Source organism: Camelina sativa, chromosome 20, assembly GCF_030686135.1.
Source record: "Camelina sativa cultivar CO46 ecotype springtype chromosome 20, ASM3068613v1".
In the NCBI taxonomy this organism is placed as follows: domain Eukaryota; kingdom Viridiplantae; phylum Streptophyta; class Magnoliopsida; order Brassicales; family Brassicaceae; genus Camelina; species Camelina sativa.
In genome coordinates this window covers 5091822-5109089 of record NC_141899.1, presented here as the reverse complement: position 1 = coordinate 5109089, position 17268 = coordinate 5091822, and the positions used below count along the sequence as shown (strand labels likewise).

General features: G+C 36.7%; 4 protein-coding genes across 51 annotated transcripts; 3 read left to right on the top strand and 1 right to left on the bottom strand.

Moving 5' to 3' along the window:
- The first annotated feature begins 1119 nt into the window (after positions 1 to 1119).
- Positions 1120 to 3088, top strand: LOC104769475 (protein PATRONUS 2-like). Its single transcript, XM_010493693.3, has 5 exons — positions 1120 to 1497; positions 1600 to 1679; positions 2115 to 2384; positions 2475 to 2518; positions 2710 to 3088. Exons 2-5 carry the CDS (start codon positions 1610 to 1612, stop codon positions 2920 to 2922), a joined length of 597 nt encoding a protein of 198 aa, XP_010491995.1. The 5' UTR covers positions 1120 to 1497; positions 1600 to 1609; the 3' UTR covers positions 2923 to 3088.
- Positions 2996 to 8641, bottom strand: LOC104769476 (PH, RCC1 and FYVE domains-containing protein 1-like). Its single transcript, XM_010493694.3, has 9 exons — positions 8005 to 8641; positions 7404 to 7490; positions 7132 to 7221; positions 6852 to 6932; positions 6535 to 6729; positions 4343 to 6460; positions 3886 to 4032; positions 3475 to 3797; positions 2996 to 3375 (listed from the first exon to the last, which is right to left on the bottom strand). The coding sequence occupies exons 1-9, from the start codon at positions 8071 to 8073 to the stop codon at positions 3258 to 3260; spliced, it is 3228 nt and encodes a 1075-aa protein (XP_010491996.2). The 5' UTR covers positions 8074 to 8641; the 3' UTR covers positions 2996 to 3257.
- Positions 8642 to 11035: 2394 nt separating this feature from the next.
- LOC104711389 (uncharacterized) lies at positions 11036 to 14062 on the top strand. Of its 48 annotated transcripts, none has more exons than XM_087504620.1 (10): positions 11036 to 11737; positions 12070 to 12101; positions 12241 to 12308; positions 12442 to 12500; positions 12598 to 12657; positions 12832 to 12940; positions 13081 to 13121; positions 13253 to 13399; positions 13482 to 13558; positions 13638 to 14062. In XM_087504620.1, the coding sequence occupies exons 8-10, from the start codon at positions 13345 to 13347 to the stop codon at positions 13866 to 13868; spliced, it is 363 nt and encodes a 120-aa protein (XP_087360746.1). In that variant the 5' UTR covers positions 11036 to 11737; positions 12070 to 12101; positions 12241 to 12308; positions 12442 to 12500; positions 12598 to 12657; positions 12832 to 12940; positions 13081 to 13121; positions 13253 to 13344; the 3' UTR covers positions 13869 to 14062. The 48 variants fall into 48 exon arrangements, with proteins under 48 accessions (XP_087360746.1, XP_087360744.1, XP_087360761.1 ...); XM_087504618.1 differs by having other exon boundaries at positions 12411 to 12500; XM_087504635.1 differs by having other exon boundaries at positions 12411 to 12500; positions 13243 to 13393.
- A 430-nt stretch (positions 14063 to 14492) lies between these two features.
- LOC104769474 (uncharacterized) lies at positions 14493 to 15355 on the top strand. The gene has a single exon (XM_010493692.3). It carries the CDS (start codon positions 14555 to 14557, stop codon positions 15221 to 15223), a length of 669 nt encoding a protein of 222 aa, XP_010491994.1. The 5' UTR covers positions 14493 to 14554; the 3' UTR covers positions 15224 to 15355.
- The last annotated feature ends 1913 nt before the right edge of the window (positions 15356 to 17268 follow it).

Genomic DNA, 17268 nt, shown 5'->3' with positions numbered 1-17268 from the left:
TTCCAGATATACCATAGAATCCAGGGGAAGAATTCATGTGTTGGAACATCTGGAAATCGCCAAAATAGAAAATCCATATTTGTGAAAACTGACTCCAAAGGAAATACACCCATGGCCGTCGGGAATTGCGACAAGGCCCAAACCTGCCTAGCTGGCGGATATTCGAAGAGGGTATGATTAATCGTCTCCTCCTGAAAACCACAAAGCCCACAAGTGGCATCACAGTTTATTCCGCGTCTCCGTAGATTAGCTGTAACCGCCATACAACCCGAAAGTACTTGCCACAGGAAGTGATGAAGCTTCGGTGGACACCTAATTTTCCACACAAAGGCCTGGAGAGGTACAATGTCCGGCCCAAATACTTTCGGCTCAGCAGGAGCCGTCACATTTGAACGAAGCACATAGTACCCTGATTTAACCGAATATTTACCAGACTTAGTAAAATGCCATCCCATCAGATTCGGTTTATTCGGTTGTCGCAACGGCAAGGCAGAAATCATAGCTACATCTTCCGGTACAAAAGTAGCGGTAAGCTGAGCCATATCCCAGGAATTAGAACTCCTGTCAATAAGGTTTGTAACTCGGAGCAGAGGATCAGAAGGCAATCCTGTGCTCATTGCTGGTCTCGGGGATTGAGCAGGGATCCATGGGTCATTCCATACAGAAATAGAAGCACCAGATCCTACCCGTTTAATGAGTCCTTTATTAACCAAAGAGCGAGTAGAAACTATACTCTGCCACCCATAAGACGGCGAGTAAGATTTAATTGGATCCAAAGGATCAGAATACCGATAGTAGCGGCCTTTAAACATCCGTGCAAAAAGTGAATCTGGTACGGTGATCAAACGCCAAAGCTGCTTCGCCAGCAGAGCGGTGTTAAAATCATCCAAGCAACGGAAACCCAAACCCCCCGCATCTTTACCACTACATAGTTTATCCCACGCCATCCAATGTAACCCTCTTGATTGACCCGAACTCCACCAAAAATTAGAAATTGCACTAATTAATTTCTTTGTAACCGTCTTAAGTAACCGAAAACATGACATCACAAAAGTAGAAACAGCCGTAGCAACAGACTTTATCATGTATTTTTAAGATAAAAGATAAAAAAGGAATCTCAATTAACAAAAGGTGTATTTTCATGTGATGGATCATCCTATTCATTAGTGAAGTTGGAGATTTGGGATATTGTCAAAGTAAGTAACTCGATCAAAAATCAAATTTATCCAAAACAAACACAGTAAGATTAAAAAAAGATGAGAAAATTAGAATTAAAAAAACCGCCGCCTTTGTGTTGGTTTGAAATTTTTCGGATGATACCCTAAAAATTGAAGATCTTGCTCCGCCCAAATCCATCGTGACGACGATTATATTCCTTGTCTTCCTCGTTCCGTTCTTGCTCGTTTCTCTCCATCACTCTCTTTTTGTAATTTCTTTTGAGGGAATTTTATTCACCTATTGTTGTTGATTGAAGTTCCTGCTCTTTGGTACGGTCTGGTGAGTCTAAACCCTTAAAGCGATTGGTTTCATTTCTAACTTTTCAATTCCTACTTAGAATTTTTACCCAGTTCATGAATTGGTTGATTGGTTGTAAATTAGTGAGGTGAGCATGGCGAACACAATTGCTCGCGGGCAGATGATTTTCCAGGACGAGAATGCATTAGCTGCCCTTGGAAAAAGTACCTTTTAATCTTTACTATAGTAGCAAATCTTGTGTTTTTATTTATGATGATGACTCGTTTAATTGTCCCTAATTTAGCCAAAAAACTTTGTGTTTGCAAGATAAGAAGTAGTAAGGATTCATCATATGCAAGAGATCTTGGTTCTTACTATTTGCTTATAGATCGATACATTCTAGAATTTTCTCTTTGTGTGTGTATATTATCAATATCATGACCAATAATATATAATACTATGCTTGCTTAGGTTTCAAATATATGAACTAGGTTATAGGCAGCTTTGTGTCCATCTGGTATATGTTTATTATCATCAATGTAATGTAAAATTTTATAACTGTGTAAAAAAGACACAAGGATGAGAATGTCGTGTGTTCAAACATTGAACTGTGTTTTCCTTACTTTGATTGAAGATTTCTATTATTGACATTGTTGTAGAGCTGGTTACTGCGGGAAAAGGTAAGGGATCCCTAGCAGCTCCAAAGAAATATGGGGCGGGTTTTGGTAGCCGCAAGGCTCTCCATGATATCACAAACAAGTCAAAGTTGCAACCTCAAGCTTCTTCCAAGACGAAGAAGAATGTTGAGGGATTCGACTTTGACATAGCAAAGGAAGGCTTTTTGCATGACCACAGCAAATGCATTGAAGCTCAACAACAAAGCCAGTGGGATAGCTACTTCTCTGATCACATCATCCTTCACGGACATGGTAATATATTGACTGTGAAGAAAGAACCCCATACTGTTTCAATCTTTTATGTTTCCTTTGCTCGACTTATTCTCTTGTTCTGCTTTCCAGATACCAACATCAAGGAAAGGATTCCTGAATACAGTATTAAAGAGGTAAGATTATCAGTTTTTTCCCTTACCTTATCTCTCTATCTAGATTCTGTTGAATTGTAAGAGAATCGTTCTAAGATCAATGGTTAAAGTAGGCCATAAAGGTTTAGAGAAGCCAAACACATAGCATCCTGTTGTAGCCCTTGTTTTGAGCAACTTTTATGACTCTTTTTCGTTTGGTTTTTGCGCCTTAGATGGATGATGATAATAATAGCCACACTTGGGACGAACTCAAAGAGTTACCAATGGAGGAGTTTTCCGATTTGCTGGAATGCTCAACTCAATGGCGCTCACCACCAGACTCGCCTGTCCATTACCATTCTTCGTTACCTACATCGCCTTTGCCATGGCATTTGGAAACCGTAGAATTCAAGCTCAAGGAAGATGAAGATGAAGACACCACCTGAGTTCCAGTTCTACTTGGTTTTGAACAATATCAGTAACCTTTTAGTTTCTGATATTATGATGTATCAACAAATATGCTTGAAAACCAATTACTGAGCATTGTTTCTGAGTAAAAACATTGTATGTTTATAGGATTTACAGCATGACACCATAAAGAATTTACATCTCTATCACAATCAACACCAGACAAATATCCCAAACTACAATGAAAGAAGCACTTTAAAAAAAAACTAATTTCTCTCTCTATATATATCTGTTGTGGTTATATCCCGAGATTCTGCACTCACCTAACTCGGGCATTGGAAAAAAATAGTGAACTGGTTGGTGTTAAGGAGTTTCAATGAGGCAAGTCCTCACTGGCTTTGTCAACCATGCGAACATTGTATTGTTCATAGACTCGTCCTCTGTTATCTGCCCACCATTGTTCTGCTTGTTTCTCACTAAACCTTTTTCGGCTGTCAAAAAAACAAAACGGACGAGCAAAGTTACAGTCCAATCTTCGGACATTGAAAATCTGACAGTTTCTTTTTAGGGAAGATAAGAAACTATTGTACCTGAACCGAACGCGTTTGAGATCTCTAGCACCTCCGGCTAAGGCTGTAAGAGTGATATAGACTCCAGGTTCATCCTGTTCAACCCATTCCTTCTCGCTCCGTGCTTCATTCGTTGCTTCACCATTCCCAAATACAGGTGTCATGGTCCCATTAGAAAACATTGGAGTATTTGTGCCATTAAGCTCGGATTCTTGGCTATTTGGTTGGTTTAAGATATTAAAAGGGTCAATGCGACCAGGGCTGGAACCAAATGAATTAAGAGACGGAGGAGACTTCACGGTCCGAGCTGATCCAACAGGTAATCTTTCAGCCATGTCCTTTAACTGCATAGTTGCGTTTATCCTTATATTCAGTATAAAGTATAGCCACTAAGTGCATAAACCATATTTATTTTTTAAACTTAGAAATTACTTGAGCGGTAAGTGATTTGATCACTTCTTTTGCTGCCTTGCATCTTGTCGTTTCTTCATTAGCGATTGCCAACGCCTCTTTTAGCTGCTTGGCTGTTCTTTCCAGCTCAACTTCTTGAAGCTGGGACTTCCTTGTAAGAGTTTCAACCTGATATATCATTTACTGGTTAGCAAAAACGCGGTCATAAATAGAAACTGACTTACTGAGGCAGTAATTAAATTTGAAAATGAAAACATGTTTCTTCACGAAACCAAGTAAATTGGTGACCACGCCTTCTGATACCCTAGACCATGATCTAACCAACAGGGTAAAATCCGGAACGTAATTCACCGTGATCAGGAAACACAGAATGACAGAAACATAGAAGCAAAATTTCACCAACTACGTTTTTCGCAGCAATTGATGTGTGAGGGATGATAGAATTAAAAGAAACAAAAGATGGTGGAGAGCAAGTTACCTGAGATCTTAGCTTAACGACCTCTTGACTTAGGTTATCATTGGTTCTCTTAGTATCATCCACTACAAATTTTGGTGTAGCTAGTCCCGAAAGAGTGGGAGTTGGTGTAGTTGAACGAGGTGGACTAGGACGTCTCGATATTGGGGAAGTTGCCCGAGACACAATTCGAGAACCAGGAACAGAAGCTGAGAAGAACTTCTTTGACGCTCCAAATACTGGATTAAAAGACTTGGCTATGTTAAGCGCACCCCGTTGAGAGCTTCCACTTGGTATAGGCGAGACACGACTACTATTGAATTCGTATTTCTTGTTCTTCTTATATCGATTATCCACTTGCCTCATGGAATCCATCAATGAAAATCTAGCTAATTGGCCATCGGATCTAGAATCGAACTTGTCATCTTTGTCAATGGGATCTGATCCCTGGTTAATGCTTCCTCTTCTACTCAGCGAAGAATGAGATGATGGATCAGTTTCCATGGTCTTTTTCAATTTGTTGAAACACTTGTCACACACTCGATATGGTTTGCTCGGGTTCGGTGCCATACAAGCTTTCAACGACTTTTTATTAGTGCATGAGTGGCAAAACACTAGTCCGCAATTATAGCAATTGTGCCTCTTTCTTTTAAAACTGAAGGGCTGACGGCAACCTGAACACATGGACTGGTCCATCCCTGATGCCCACCTGTGAATGCAGACAGCTGCTGTGAAGTTAGCGCCACAGGCAATACTTTTCACCTGTTTATCCTTAAGCGACTCTACCAATGTCGGAGAATTTCTATCATCTACGTCTCCATGACCAAGTCTACCATTTGATCCCTTTCCCCAAGTGTAAACTTCGGTCCTCGAAGTTAAAACTGCAACATGATAAGCACCGCAAGCTATCTCTTCGACAAAACTCTTGTGAAGTTTACCTTCGACACGGCTTGGAATTTTTCCATCTGCATGTGAGTTTCCAAGCTGACCATAGACAGGACTGCCCATAGTATAGACATGGCCTGCTGTTGTAAGTGCAACCGTTAGACTGTGCCCACATGCAACTTGACAAAAATTGGGTTCAACAAGAGCAGCGACACAGGTGGGCACAAGTTTTGGTTCTTTATTACCATGACCAAGACGGCCCTTATCACCATCACCCCATGTAAAGAGCTTTCCAGAAGAGCAATTACTCGAGCTTGAGCTCCCAACCATGACTTCCACAACTGCTGCTGTGTGCCATACACCACAAGCTGCCCGGACAGTGCGGAGACCTTTCAAAGAGTCAACCTCTCGAGGTGTGAAAACACTTTTTTTGTCTCCATGGCCCAAAACACCAAAGGTCCCATCACCAAAAGTAAACAACTGTCCAGCAGAAGTAACGACTGCTGTGTGGTAAGGTCCACAAGCAATGGATGATACATGTATCCCTTCCGACAGAAAATTAACCCTCTTAGGGACCCAGTGACTGACTTCATTTCCATGTCCAAGAACACCGAAATCTCCTTTACCCCAGGTATACAGATCTCCTGATAGAGTAACTGCACAACTATGAAATTCACCACATGCTACGAGCTCGATATTAGTGGTGTTGAGTGCATCGATGAGCTTTGGTTGTTGAATATTGGAATCAACACCGTGGCCAAGCCTGCCTTCAGATTCCTCTCCCCAAGAAAAGCTTTCTCCTTGTTTCGTCACAAGGACAGCATGTTGTGCACCACAAGCAATATTTTGGACGTCAAGTACTACTGTAGATTCTAAAGCTTTTGGCAATAAGGAATCCGTTTTAATTTCAAATGAACTTCCAACTCTACGGTTTCCACCACCCAAAACACCTTCTCCTATGCCTTCCCCCCAGATGAAAACATCTCCTAATGCATCTCCATCATCATGACCAGATCCGTGGCTCGAGGAACTAACAGCACTTGACATACTAACTCTAAAAGCTTCCATGCCCATACCCCTCATATGTCCATGCATGCTATCCGAGCCTCCAGAATGAACAGAAATAGTTGCAGAATCTGAGGGATAAAATCCTTTTGGAGGAACAGCATATAATGCCATGTCCGAAAATGCCTTGTCAAGGCCATTCTTAGGCGGGCTCTCAAACGGACTGTGAATGCGATGGTGATTAGAACCATCCTGAAGGGTAAACGAAAATGTATTAGCTAAAGTCCACATGCACAAAAGTGTACACAAAAAACTTCTTCCAGTACCTTCTGCAAACTGTCATTGCTACTAAATGGAGAGTGTAAAGGAGAGCTTCTCCGGGTATATGTTCTCGGGCTATTAGCTTCAGATGGTGTACCGTCACTTCTTGATTCAGTCCTCCTGTTTCTTTGATGGCAATGCGAAACCAAGGCCTTAAGACCAGTAAACCACACCTCAGCCTCATCTTTATCCTTGCATATCTACCAAAAAAAATTGTACCAATAGATTAATTAATTTCAAATAACCACAGTAGTATTTCAAATGACAGGGTAACTATTTTTATACAGAAGCAAAAAAAGTAAATAAGTGAAGAGAATCTCACCACATCCAGAGACCTCTCGCTATATATTAGTGAAAATGACTGATATTCCTTCTCGGGACGAGGATACCTCTGAAAAATAGGCTACAAGAGAACCACCATTGCTAGAATTATCAAAACATCAAACTAGATAGGTACGGCGCAAATATGCATCCTTGAACTAAGGAAATTGACACATGAAAAGTTGCACGAATGAATATTACAGTCCTCATGAACTCGTTCAAAGTATTTTACTCCAAGCTCAAGAGAGAATTAAAACCACATAATCAACACATGAACTTACAGTGCGTTGTCCAGATATGATCCTAGAAACATGGCTGAGCTTCAGATGTTTCTCCTCATTCCCAGAGAACCATATCAAAACAGTTTCATCCTGAAAATTACAGGCTAGTATTTCTTAAACAGCAAACGACAAGCTGCACGTAAATTTAAGTTGTAATAGCAAAAGGATTGCAAAATACATATCACCACCCATCCATATATAAACCAAAGAAAAAGAATTGGAAACTATCTGCTAACACGGAGCATAACGGAATAGAACAAAACAAGACTTACATTAGAAAGGCGAAAGGGGCAGAACTTAGGCTTCCCTCTTCTTCCATACTTAAGCAAGTAAGCTCCCTTTTTCAGGGCAATGATAGCCTGAGTCAATCAAATAGCATTCCATAAAGCAAAGTAGGTGTGAATCTTTGCAATGGAGATATCAGCTCAACAATAATAACATAAGAGACAGAATATATGAAGCAATGCACACACTGAAGTATGAATCTTGGCAATACAAAAAGGAACCCTAACAGATATTTTAACAATCTTTATGTGTGTCCATGATAATTGCATCAAATAAAAACTCCAAGCTGAATGGTAAGAAATATAAATCACAATCCACAAATAATAAGTTTCCATAGCTTAACATCAAGCTTCCATAATTATGGTAAAAAATCTCATAGACAACCTTGAGTTTAAATAAAAATCTAAAAGCCAGCTCAAAGAATACACACTCTTCTTCTCTAACCTAAGAAAAATCCCAATTGAACAAATTCGCCCGACATGTATAAAAATCTAATTCCGAAGAGACTTAAACCATAAATGATTCAATACAAAGTAATTAATAACAAACATAGTCTAAGCAATTGAAATCATAAATTAGAGCACAAACCTGCTCGATATCTCTCTCAACAGGACCAGCTCTACTAAGATCCGAAGCCATCCTTCCGTTTCTCGACATAAACCAAAAAATGTTCTCAAGAATCGAAACCCTTCATCAACCCCAAAAACCTCCGCGAAATCCACACTTGCTCAAGCTTAAACGAAAAAGCAAAAATCTAAAAGGCTATATTATACATTCAGGGAGGAATCAATCAATCAATCAATCAAACTAGTCATCGCAATGATCGTCTGATCTCGAAGCAACTCCAAACACATTCACTTCCATTTGAGCTAACTTTTTTTTCCAGCTCAAATCGATCGGAATAAGCAAAAAAAAAAAGAAGAAGAAGCCGCCCAACCGTTGGAAGAAGAGGAATCAGAAAACGATGGAGGATGATGTTGAGCTTAGCTACGCGAGAGAGAAAGTGAGGACTGAGATGAAGAAAAAAATCGGGGGAGGAAGAGAATCTAGAGAGACATATGGCAATATGATCTAAGGGATGGATACTATACGCAGTTTTCTAGCGAAAGAGCAACCAAAAAAAAAAAAAAAAAAAAAGAGAGAGACCAAAAGGCAGATTCTACAGACTAGAGAAAATAATAAAAGAAAAATCAATCTTTCTTTTTTTTTTTTTTTTTTTTGCTTTAAACATTAGGGGTCTAACAGTTTTTATTATTATAGAGATTAGTACAATTTAATTTCTGTTTTGTATAAATTCATATTCATTACTAGATAATGTTTTGCACCATACACCAATATAGTATAAAAATATATGTCATATAATTCTAATTTTGAATTAGTTAGTTATACATGGTATAATTTTAAAAAAAACTTAGATATAAACAGTATAATTTGGATTATATTACTTTATATGTTTTGGGCCATATAAAAAAAAGAAATATTTTAAAAGTGGTCTGTTTTATCAAAAATTTGAATGTGAGAATTTATTAAAATAACTCAAACTAAATATATTAAGTTAATATCAATTCATTTTTAATTTAGATCATTGTTTCGCGCAATATTCAGCTTGGGCTTTATTGATGTTGCTCGTTTAACGACTCAGTACATGGATGTCAAGAGTCCATTAGCATAGAATATGGAAATCTTTTCCACATAAGCTATTTGTACAAAGTCAATTCGTGACGTAGATGATCTGCCAAATCCATTGCTGACTTCACCACGATCTATTAGATTATATAATATATTAAAATATATAACCACAAAATTTTAATCTTATAAGTTAGTTTCAGATGAGATAACTGAATTACAAATTCAAACGCTAGAATTATTTGAAAATCTCAACCAAATATGTTAAGCTAATATTAACTCATATTTAATACAAGATTATTGTTGATCACAAATGATTTTGATACTAGAAAAAAAAAACCTTCAATTGCCAAGATGTTGGATTGAGTCTGTCACTGGCATCAATGTGACAAATATACTAGTATTAAATTCTGGCCTAGGTGCATTACATTAACCTTTTGAACCCAACACGTACAATCTTAGCTGAACAATATAATCTGGGTTTTTTATTTTGTTAACACCTATAATCTGGTTTATACTTAATTTTTATCTTTTTTTGAACAATGTATTATGTTATACAGGAAAACCTTCATTAATTAATACTCAGTAAATTAATAATTTATATAAATTAATAAATTTATCAGTACCTAAGTTGGATCAGTGTAATTTTGGTCACAATTCGATAATATAATAAAATAATATTTTTTTGAAAATTCTTTATAAATAATACATGATCTAATCAATAATATAAATTAATAATTATATAAAATTATCAATATATATATACACACATTCATTTTTATTAGAGTTTAATTCTAATATATTTATTATATCAGAATTTTTGAGTGTTATGTTCAAAACATGATAATTGTTATTTTTATTATAATTGATTCTAGAAAAAATATTAGTTTATAACGGTTAAATTTTATTTTTAATTTTTTGAATTTATTACCAAATTAATAAAATTTCTCTGTAAAATAATTATTATTAATTTATCAATAAACTAAAATTTCTATAAATTAATAAATTTTTATAGTCTCAACATTATTAATTTATAGAAGTTTTACTGAAAAAAAAAAAGTTTGGTGTGCGTTTAGAATAAGGCCCGTATCTTCGGTATAGAACTGAAACATTTTAGCCTACGTCATCTTTTTGGGTATACAGTTTTTGTGCCCATTATATTGAGGCCCATTTTTTTAGAATCAACCATAAATATATTTTGAATCTTATACAATATCTAGGGTTGTTATTTCCCCCAAAATCAAACAACTAAACAAAACAAAAACAAGATTTTAAGGTAAAGGCTCTCTCACGTTTTCCCCTCCTAGTCAAATTTGGGGATGTGGTTTGAAATGAAAGAAAGAAAAATAAAAAATTATGTAGTATACGAAAGTTTACAGTAATTTCAAAACCCCGATGTTTAACCGTCGTTCAAGTTGTCTACGTCGTCGCCTTTAAAATTAGAGATAGACAAAGACCATAGACCACTATATGTGAATCGTCGAATTTCAAAGGTCTAGTTGATGTGGTTATATATGTCCCATATGTTTGCGATGTTAAGTTGGACAACGAACACATTCAAAAATTGGGATAACTTGTAAAGTGATAATAAGGGAGTCTGTATCTGGACTGGAACATTACATTATCTAATTCGTCATTTGGTATATAGTTGTCACGAAATCAGCCACGGGTTCAACGTGTTGTTGTAATTAGAATTTATAAATTACTAAAATAAAACTAATGATTTGATCTTCTAATTGTATAACAGCTACTTCTACGACTTTATGTAACATTTCCAATTATAATATTATAAAAATGGCAATTTTAGACCGACAATTAAAACAAATAAATGAACAAAAAGCCGAGAGGATTGACCAAAGAGCCCACTTCAGATTATCATATGCAAAAAAACAAACCCTGGAGTCGTTGACCATTCAAAAGTCAACTCTCCTTCACGTAGTTGCCTTTTCCACTACAAACAAAACACAAAGACCATAAAGACTAATCCCTCTATCACTACAAGAAAAAGCTACATTGATAGGAGTAGAAGATAGCTTATTTTCCTGAACTGCTATAGAAGATAAATATTTTATTTTGATTACTTATAATAGCATTAAAACAATGTTATGACAAAAAATCAGTAAGCGGGAAGACAAAATCACTTGTTCCGCCAAAATATAGGGAAAATTTTCAGATTTTACATCAAAAATAGTTTTGAGTGCCAAGGAAAAAAAAAACTTTGAACGGAGAAAGAAAATAAATAAAAGAAAGAAAACCTTCCACGACTCTTCTCCTCCATAGCCTCTCGTCTCCATCGAGTTTTTCTCCGTCTGTTAATAAAAAAAAAAAATTCCGACGAATACTGATAGTGAAACTTTCTCTCACTATATTCGCAAAGAAGACACCATCATTGAATCGAATTCAGATCACACAATTCGCCATAGATAACTCAACTACAGATCTGTTATCTCGATCGGAAACCGCCGTAACTCGACATCCTCTCTTTCGATCTGATTCCATAACCGTGAAGCCTCTCCCGAATCTCTCGTTCCAGCGTCTTTATCCTCCTACAAAGCTAATGTTCAGTCCTCTTCTCTCCGTCGTCCTTCATCCGGAGATCTACTCACTTCTTCCGGCGATTTCCTCCGTCTCTGGGATATTAACCAAGATTCTTCCACAGTTGAGCCTATCTCGGTTCTCAACAACAGGAAAATGAGTGAGTTCTGTAATTCTTTAGGTTCATTTGGGTTGAAACAACTCAACACATTCTCATTTATGTTGCAAAGTTTATGCGTTTTTTGTGATTCTCTTTAGGTTCATTTGTGTTGAATGTTAATTGATTTATCACTAGTGTTACTGCTTTGGTATTTTGGGGAAAGTGCTGAACTTTGTTGGGTTTCTTCTTTTGTGATCCTTTATATTTGTTGTTGTCGCATAGAGAAGCTTCTTTTTTCTTGTACTCAATAGACAGGTTAGTATTTTGAACGGTTTAGTTAGTATATTATTGTGGCTGTTGTTGTTTTCTCTAAACGTTTAACCCCATTTTAGGTTTTTCCATTGAGCGATGGGCAATAGTGAAGGTACCATAAAGCATCTATTTGTGGGTTGTTAGTTGTTTGTTCTCCTACTGGTTCTTGATGTTCAGTTTCATGTTCAAGGCTTGTCTTAGTCGCAGGTGCCATCTATTATTCATACTGATACTTGTTTTTTCCTTATTAGAGATCCTTTTCATGATGTAAAGAGCAAAGAAGAGACAAGTAAACCCCTTTATGATTCACTCCTTTCAGGTAAGTATTATTTCCCTTATACTCTTATTAAACCTTTAGGTCTGCAGCTATTGATGCATATTTGTTTCAAACTTAATTTGGTTCAATCTGTTTGATTCTTAGAACCTCCTGATTTAAGTATTTGGTTTTCAAGCTATGTCTATGAATCACCGATGCTGGATGGTTTTTGTGAAGAAAGGGTCTAAGAAGAAGGTTAGTTTTTAAAAAAAAATTTATAAAACATCTCTTGTCATATCCCTCGTAAATCATGATGCATCATGACTTCTTTCTATTGTGTTTTCTCTTGTAGTGATGTTACGTTATATATATACTCTTGTAGTGATGTTAAGTAACATATATAAATCCCAAGGTTTGCTTTTTTTCTTTTTTCCGTAATACTTTAGTTTAGTAAACCTGAATTGAAGTTCTGCATATGTAATGATATGGTTATCTGTTGATTGTAAATCTTATTGGCTATTACAAGTTATACTAATTTGGTTTATATCCTCAGATTTGGTCTCACTATAAGTGTTTCATGTTCCAGCGTTTTGCTGCTGTAATTCTGCGTATTTGAGAGCTTGGATTTGGGATGATGATGGATTCTGGAGAACATAAGCTTGAAGAAGTAGTTGTCCCGTTTAAAGGGAAGAGCTGTAAGAAGATACGTAAAACTCTTATGTTTATTTTGTTACAACATATCCCAGAGATTTGTGGAGCACGCCTCTGCTAGAGCTTCTCTATAAGCTTGAAGAAGCAGTCTGGTCTTCTTACTTCTTTTGCTTACCCTTTGTAGGGAGGCTTGGGCGAGGTTGTTCTATGTTTCTGCCGCTTTTAGTGAGTATCTTGTAGAACTTAACTATTTTTTCTCTCTTATATCTTTGAATTCTATGTTTCTCTCTTACATCTTTGAATTCTATGTTTCTCTCTTATATCTTTGAATTCTATTTCTTGTAAGTATGTTGTAGAACAAGTGATGTTATCGAGCCTATGATAATGCCCCGGTGGTATGTTAATGGCAACATGATTGGGAAGGAAGCTCTTGGTGTTGCCACCACTGATGAAAAAAAGAAGCCCGAGTTTATACCAAAGCAATACACAGCAGAATGGTGAAGGTTTTTTTCATTTACCCCATCTATTATCATTCTTATTGCACCATTGTACGGATAAGCTGTGATAGCTGTTGCACCATTGCAGCAACATGTCCTATTGAGGATGCAACAGGTCCAGGCTCTCCAACTAAGAAAACTCTACCGCATTCACCGGAATCTCAGGTAAATGTTTTCGATATGTTATGAAGTTGTTTTTGTCAAGTCATGATTGTTGGTTGGCTTATATTATTTGGCATTGCAGCGTATCAATGAAGTCAAGAAGTGCAGACTGATGGATATTACCGGAAAGAAGCTGGTTGTTGCTGAAGGACGATGGGCAACAAACGATCCAAACCAAAAGGTTCACTTTCGTTTGGGTTCTAATGCAGTTAAAGTGTGGGTAGATATTGTCAAGGTAAGCGATGCAGCAGTTTGGAAGCCATCAGAAGAAATCGAGATGATGGAAGATGCCCTTGGCACAGTCATTGCATAGCCAGAGGACAAAGTGATCATCATGTCTTAAATTAACCATGAGGTTTACTGACTCCTACTTTAGACTTACAATCTATCTTATGGATTTGCTTTTTATCTTCAGACTTGTCTTGTTCCTTATGGATTTTAAACTTTGTGTTATGTACTATGTATTATGTTTGATTGTGAAATGGTGAATTAGGGATTTAATATTAATACAGGTTCCGGATCAATTTCAAAATAACATGAAAACAGTGTTCTCAAAACACTTATAATCGCATCTAAAATCCTGCTATAACAGAATATATTATAGCATAAAGATATTGCTTACGAAAACTGAATTAAACCGTTTAACTAACGTGTTATGGTAGAATCACCTAACATAGCGTGTATAATGACTTATAACATTATCTTTAAAAATTTGAAAAGCGGGATAACATAGCATTTCTGTACTGCTATGGTATAATAATATATCATAGCATACGAATTCTGCGCTATCATATGTGAGGTACCTACAATAACAGTGGCCTAACATAGCGTTTGTAAAAGAGCTATGAATTACATATTATAGCGTTTCTCTCGTGCTAACAATGTACATATTTGTTGTAGTGTATATATACTATTTCATCTCTTAATTAATAAGACAATCCACAACTTTTGCATCTGCTTGAAAAACACATTAAATCTCTCGATCGAACTCAGAGAATTATGATGAGCATATCTCTACTCAATTCTTGTTTTCCGATCATCCGTAGACGCCAAGGAATAGTCACGCTCGTTTTCTTTGAGCAAGGATCAACCAAAACCCTATGTGGCTTCAAGAAACATGTTGCTGGAGAAATCATGTTTGAGTTTCCTGATCAAATTGTGTGCCATGCAGATTCTTTCTATATTGGTCGTCAGGTTCCAGCTTTAGCCATGGACGACTATCTCATCCCAGGTCAAACCTACTTCGTCTTGCCGATCGAACGTTTTGCATACAGAGTCTTAACCACTTCGTCTCTCTCGATCTTCAACTCTAATCTTGAAAACGTTCGCTCGAGTACTCCTCCGTTGAATTTCACGGCGCCGTCGAGTCCACCACCGTTTGAATATTCTCAGGGACCAAACGGGAAGATTCTGATTAAAGTTTCTCCGGATTTTATACTTAGTCGTATGTGTAAAAACAGAAACAGCAGAGAAGAAGAAGAAGCAATAACTTGTGGTGAAAGCAGTTCGATTTGTAATTCTCCCGAGTTAAAGAAGCAATATGATCAGCTTGTTGGAACGAGGGAGCACATGTGGTCACCGAATTTGCAGACGATATCCGAACATAAGATTAGGGTTTCTCCACTAAGGTTCTTCAGTCTTAATTGGAAGCAAGAAGAAGTGAATTGATTGGCTTTAAAAAAAAAAAAAAAAAAAAGTGAATTGTAATAGGCTCTCCAAATAATTCTTATGTCCGTTGTATATTGTTTTGGAAAAAAATGTAAAAAGATATTTAAAAAGTAAATTAATTAGAGTTGGTTAGTTAGTATCGTTTGGTAACAATTTAGTCTCGCATGAACAAGTTGACAAATTGAATGTTTTGGGAGTAGTTCTACAAAGTAATATATAAATTTTGTTAGGTACTCCAACATGTACATTTGATATATGGTTCATCCTTGAAAGTTCAACTATTATAATTAACTCTTTGTCACATGTCATTGGCTTTGTTTAATGGTCATGGTCTTAAAAGAGAACAAACGACTTATTCTTCATTTTCTTCGTATTAACTCCGCATGATAATGTCTACCTTTTCAACTTTAAAAATTTTCTATATCCCCCAAAAAAAAACCTAGATTGGATTACTGGAATGATACATATACACGTACGTGGGAGGTTTCAAACTGAAACGCCTCGTTCTCCGTAGTTGCCTTCCGTTTAATTTGCGTACCTTTAAGTTTCACCTAATTAACATACGACTGGGTGGTCATTGCGGTTTAATATATACGTTTGAATAGGCTGTTCGAAGTTCGAACTCAGGGTCGTTGTTGCTCATTGTAAGTATATTTTTTCGATGTCCTCTAAAATTGTTTAACCAATTAATCTACACATTGATGTTTAGTAGATCAGACATGTGCTTGCTTTAGAAAAGTTAGAAACAAGAATCATTCAATCTCATATGCTCTACGAGTCAAATTTTATTTACTTATAAAGTATATTTTATTACTACAGCCTAAAACGAATTCTGAAGTATATCGGTTGAAAAAGCCGTTGATTTCTTTCAATAAGGGAGATTTGGTGATCAAGTGTCAAATTTGGCCAGTGGCAGTCTAAGATTCAATCTGCATAAGTGCATACGTAGTGGGCCGAGTAAGGGAATGAGTACTTTATTTTTGAAAGTTTAGTGAAATGCTATAAGAAGTCTGGTCATATGTCTTGTTTGATGGATTAGGCACATTGACTATGATTCATCATAGTCTATGATTAATGAATGGAAAAGGGTGGTTTAGCCATGTAAAAGCGTACGTAAGAGTGTGGTACATTTGTCGAATACGGAATCTATGTAAATTCACCTATGCATCCCTAAACCATCCAGAAATGTTTTGGATCTTAGTAGAAAATATGGATCTTGGCCCATCACTACTATTTTCTTTTTCACAATATATATTTATTATTATTCATTTTATATGTAACAACTTTATCGTAAGAAAATGCTCATATCTTCTACATGTATTTACATTCTCGTTCTTTAAACCTTAGATCTAGTAGAATACAACGCAGATGAACTTACTATTAACAGTAGAAGTTTAATCTCAAATGACATTACACACGTGACGTTACTAAAGTAGACTCCTACTCTGAGCACTGAGCACCACCAAGCTATCAAAGTCAATGGTTTGCTAGCGTCCAAAAGCATCCGGCATAAACCGATAAATTGAACCGGCCAATTTGGGACCCGGTCCTCTGAATAAGAAAAAAAGGGAGGGGTATCAGGCGCGTAGGGCCAACGCATGTCGGAGGGAAGTGAGACAGCACGCCACCTCCGCCGATTAGGCAAAGAAGCATTAGTCTTTGTCTCTCTCTTTCTAACTCTCAACAAGTCTCGACGCCTCCATTATTGTTATTGCGAACATTTTCTTCTCTCGAGCCCCGTGCCTTCTGCTCCTTTTCTTTTGCTTTGTCATAAATCTACTGGTCTGCTACATTGCTTTTATTTTTGTTTTCTAGTTTTATTTCTTTTTGAGAATGTTTAAACACTTTTTTTTTGTACTTCCCTAAAATCGTCGTCGTTTCCTTTGGAAATGTTACCACTCCCCCCGCCTTGATCTCCCATTCAAAAGTTAATTCCAAATCTTTGAGCAAAACGACTAAGATCGAGAAAGAAAACTTATATGGATATCAAAATACTTGGATATTATATAATTGGAGGGTAGACCATATGTTGAAAACCGAAAGAA

What these genes read in the sequence shown, in the direction of transcription:
- LOC104769475 (XM_010493693.3), top strand. Translation starts at nt 1,610, where the DNA reads ATGGCGAACACAATTGCTCGCGGGCAGATGATTTTCCAGGACGAGAAT. An exon ending in CATCATCCTTCACGGACATG is followed by an intron (nt 2,385 to 2,474) that starts GTAATATATTGA and finishes TCTGCTTTCCAG; the next exon opens with ATACCAACATCAAGGAAAGG. An exon ending in CTGAATACAGTATTAAAGAG is followed by an intron (nt 2,519 to 2,709) that starts GTAAGATTATCA and finishes TTTGCGCCTTAG; the next exon opens with ATGGATGATGATAATAATAG.
- LOC104769474 (XM_010493692.3), top strand. Translation starts at nt 14,555, where the DNA reads ATGATGAGCATATCTCTACTCAATTCTTGTTTTCCGATCATCCGTAGA.
- LOC104769476 (XM_010493694.3), bottom strand. Translation starts at nt 8,073, where the DNA reads ATGTCGAGAAACGGAAGGATGGCTTCGGATCTTAGTAGAGCTGGTCCT. An exon ending in GCCCCTTTCGCCTTTCTAAT is followed by an intron (nt 7,222 to 7,403) that starts GTAAGTCTTGTT and finishes TGTAATTTTCAG; the next exon opens with GATGAAACTGTTTTGATATG. An exon ending in TCGTTAAGCTAAGATCTCAG is followed by an intron (nt 4,033 to 4,342) that starts GTAACTTGCTCT and finishes ATGATATATCAG; the next exon opens with GTTGAAACTCTTACAAGGAA.
- LOC104711389 (XM_087504592.1), top strand. Translation starts at nt 13,391, where the DNA reads ATGGTGAAGGTTTTTTTCATTTACCCCATCTATTATCATTCTTATTGC. An exon ending in CGCATTCACCGGAATCTCAG is followed by an intron (nt 13,559 to 13,637) that starts GTAAATGTTTTC and finishes TTGGCATTGCAG; the next exon opens with CGTATCAATGAAGTCAAGAA.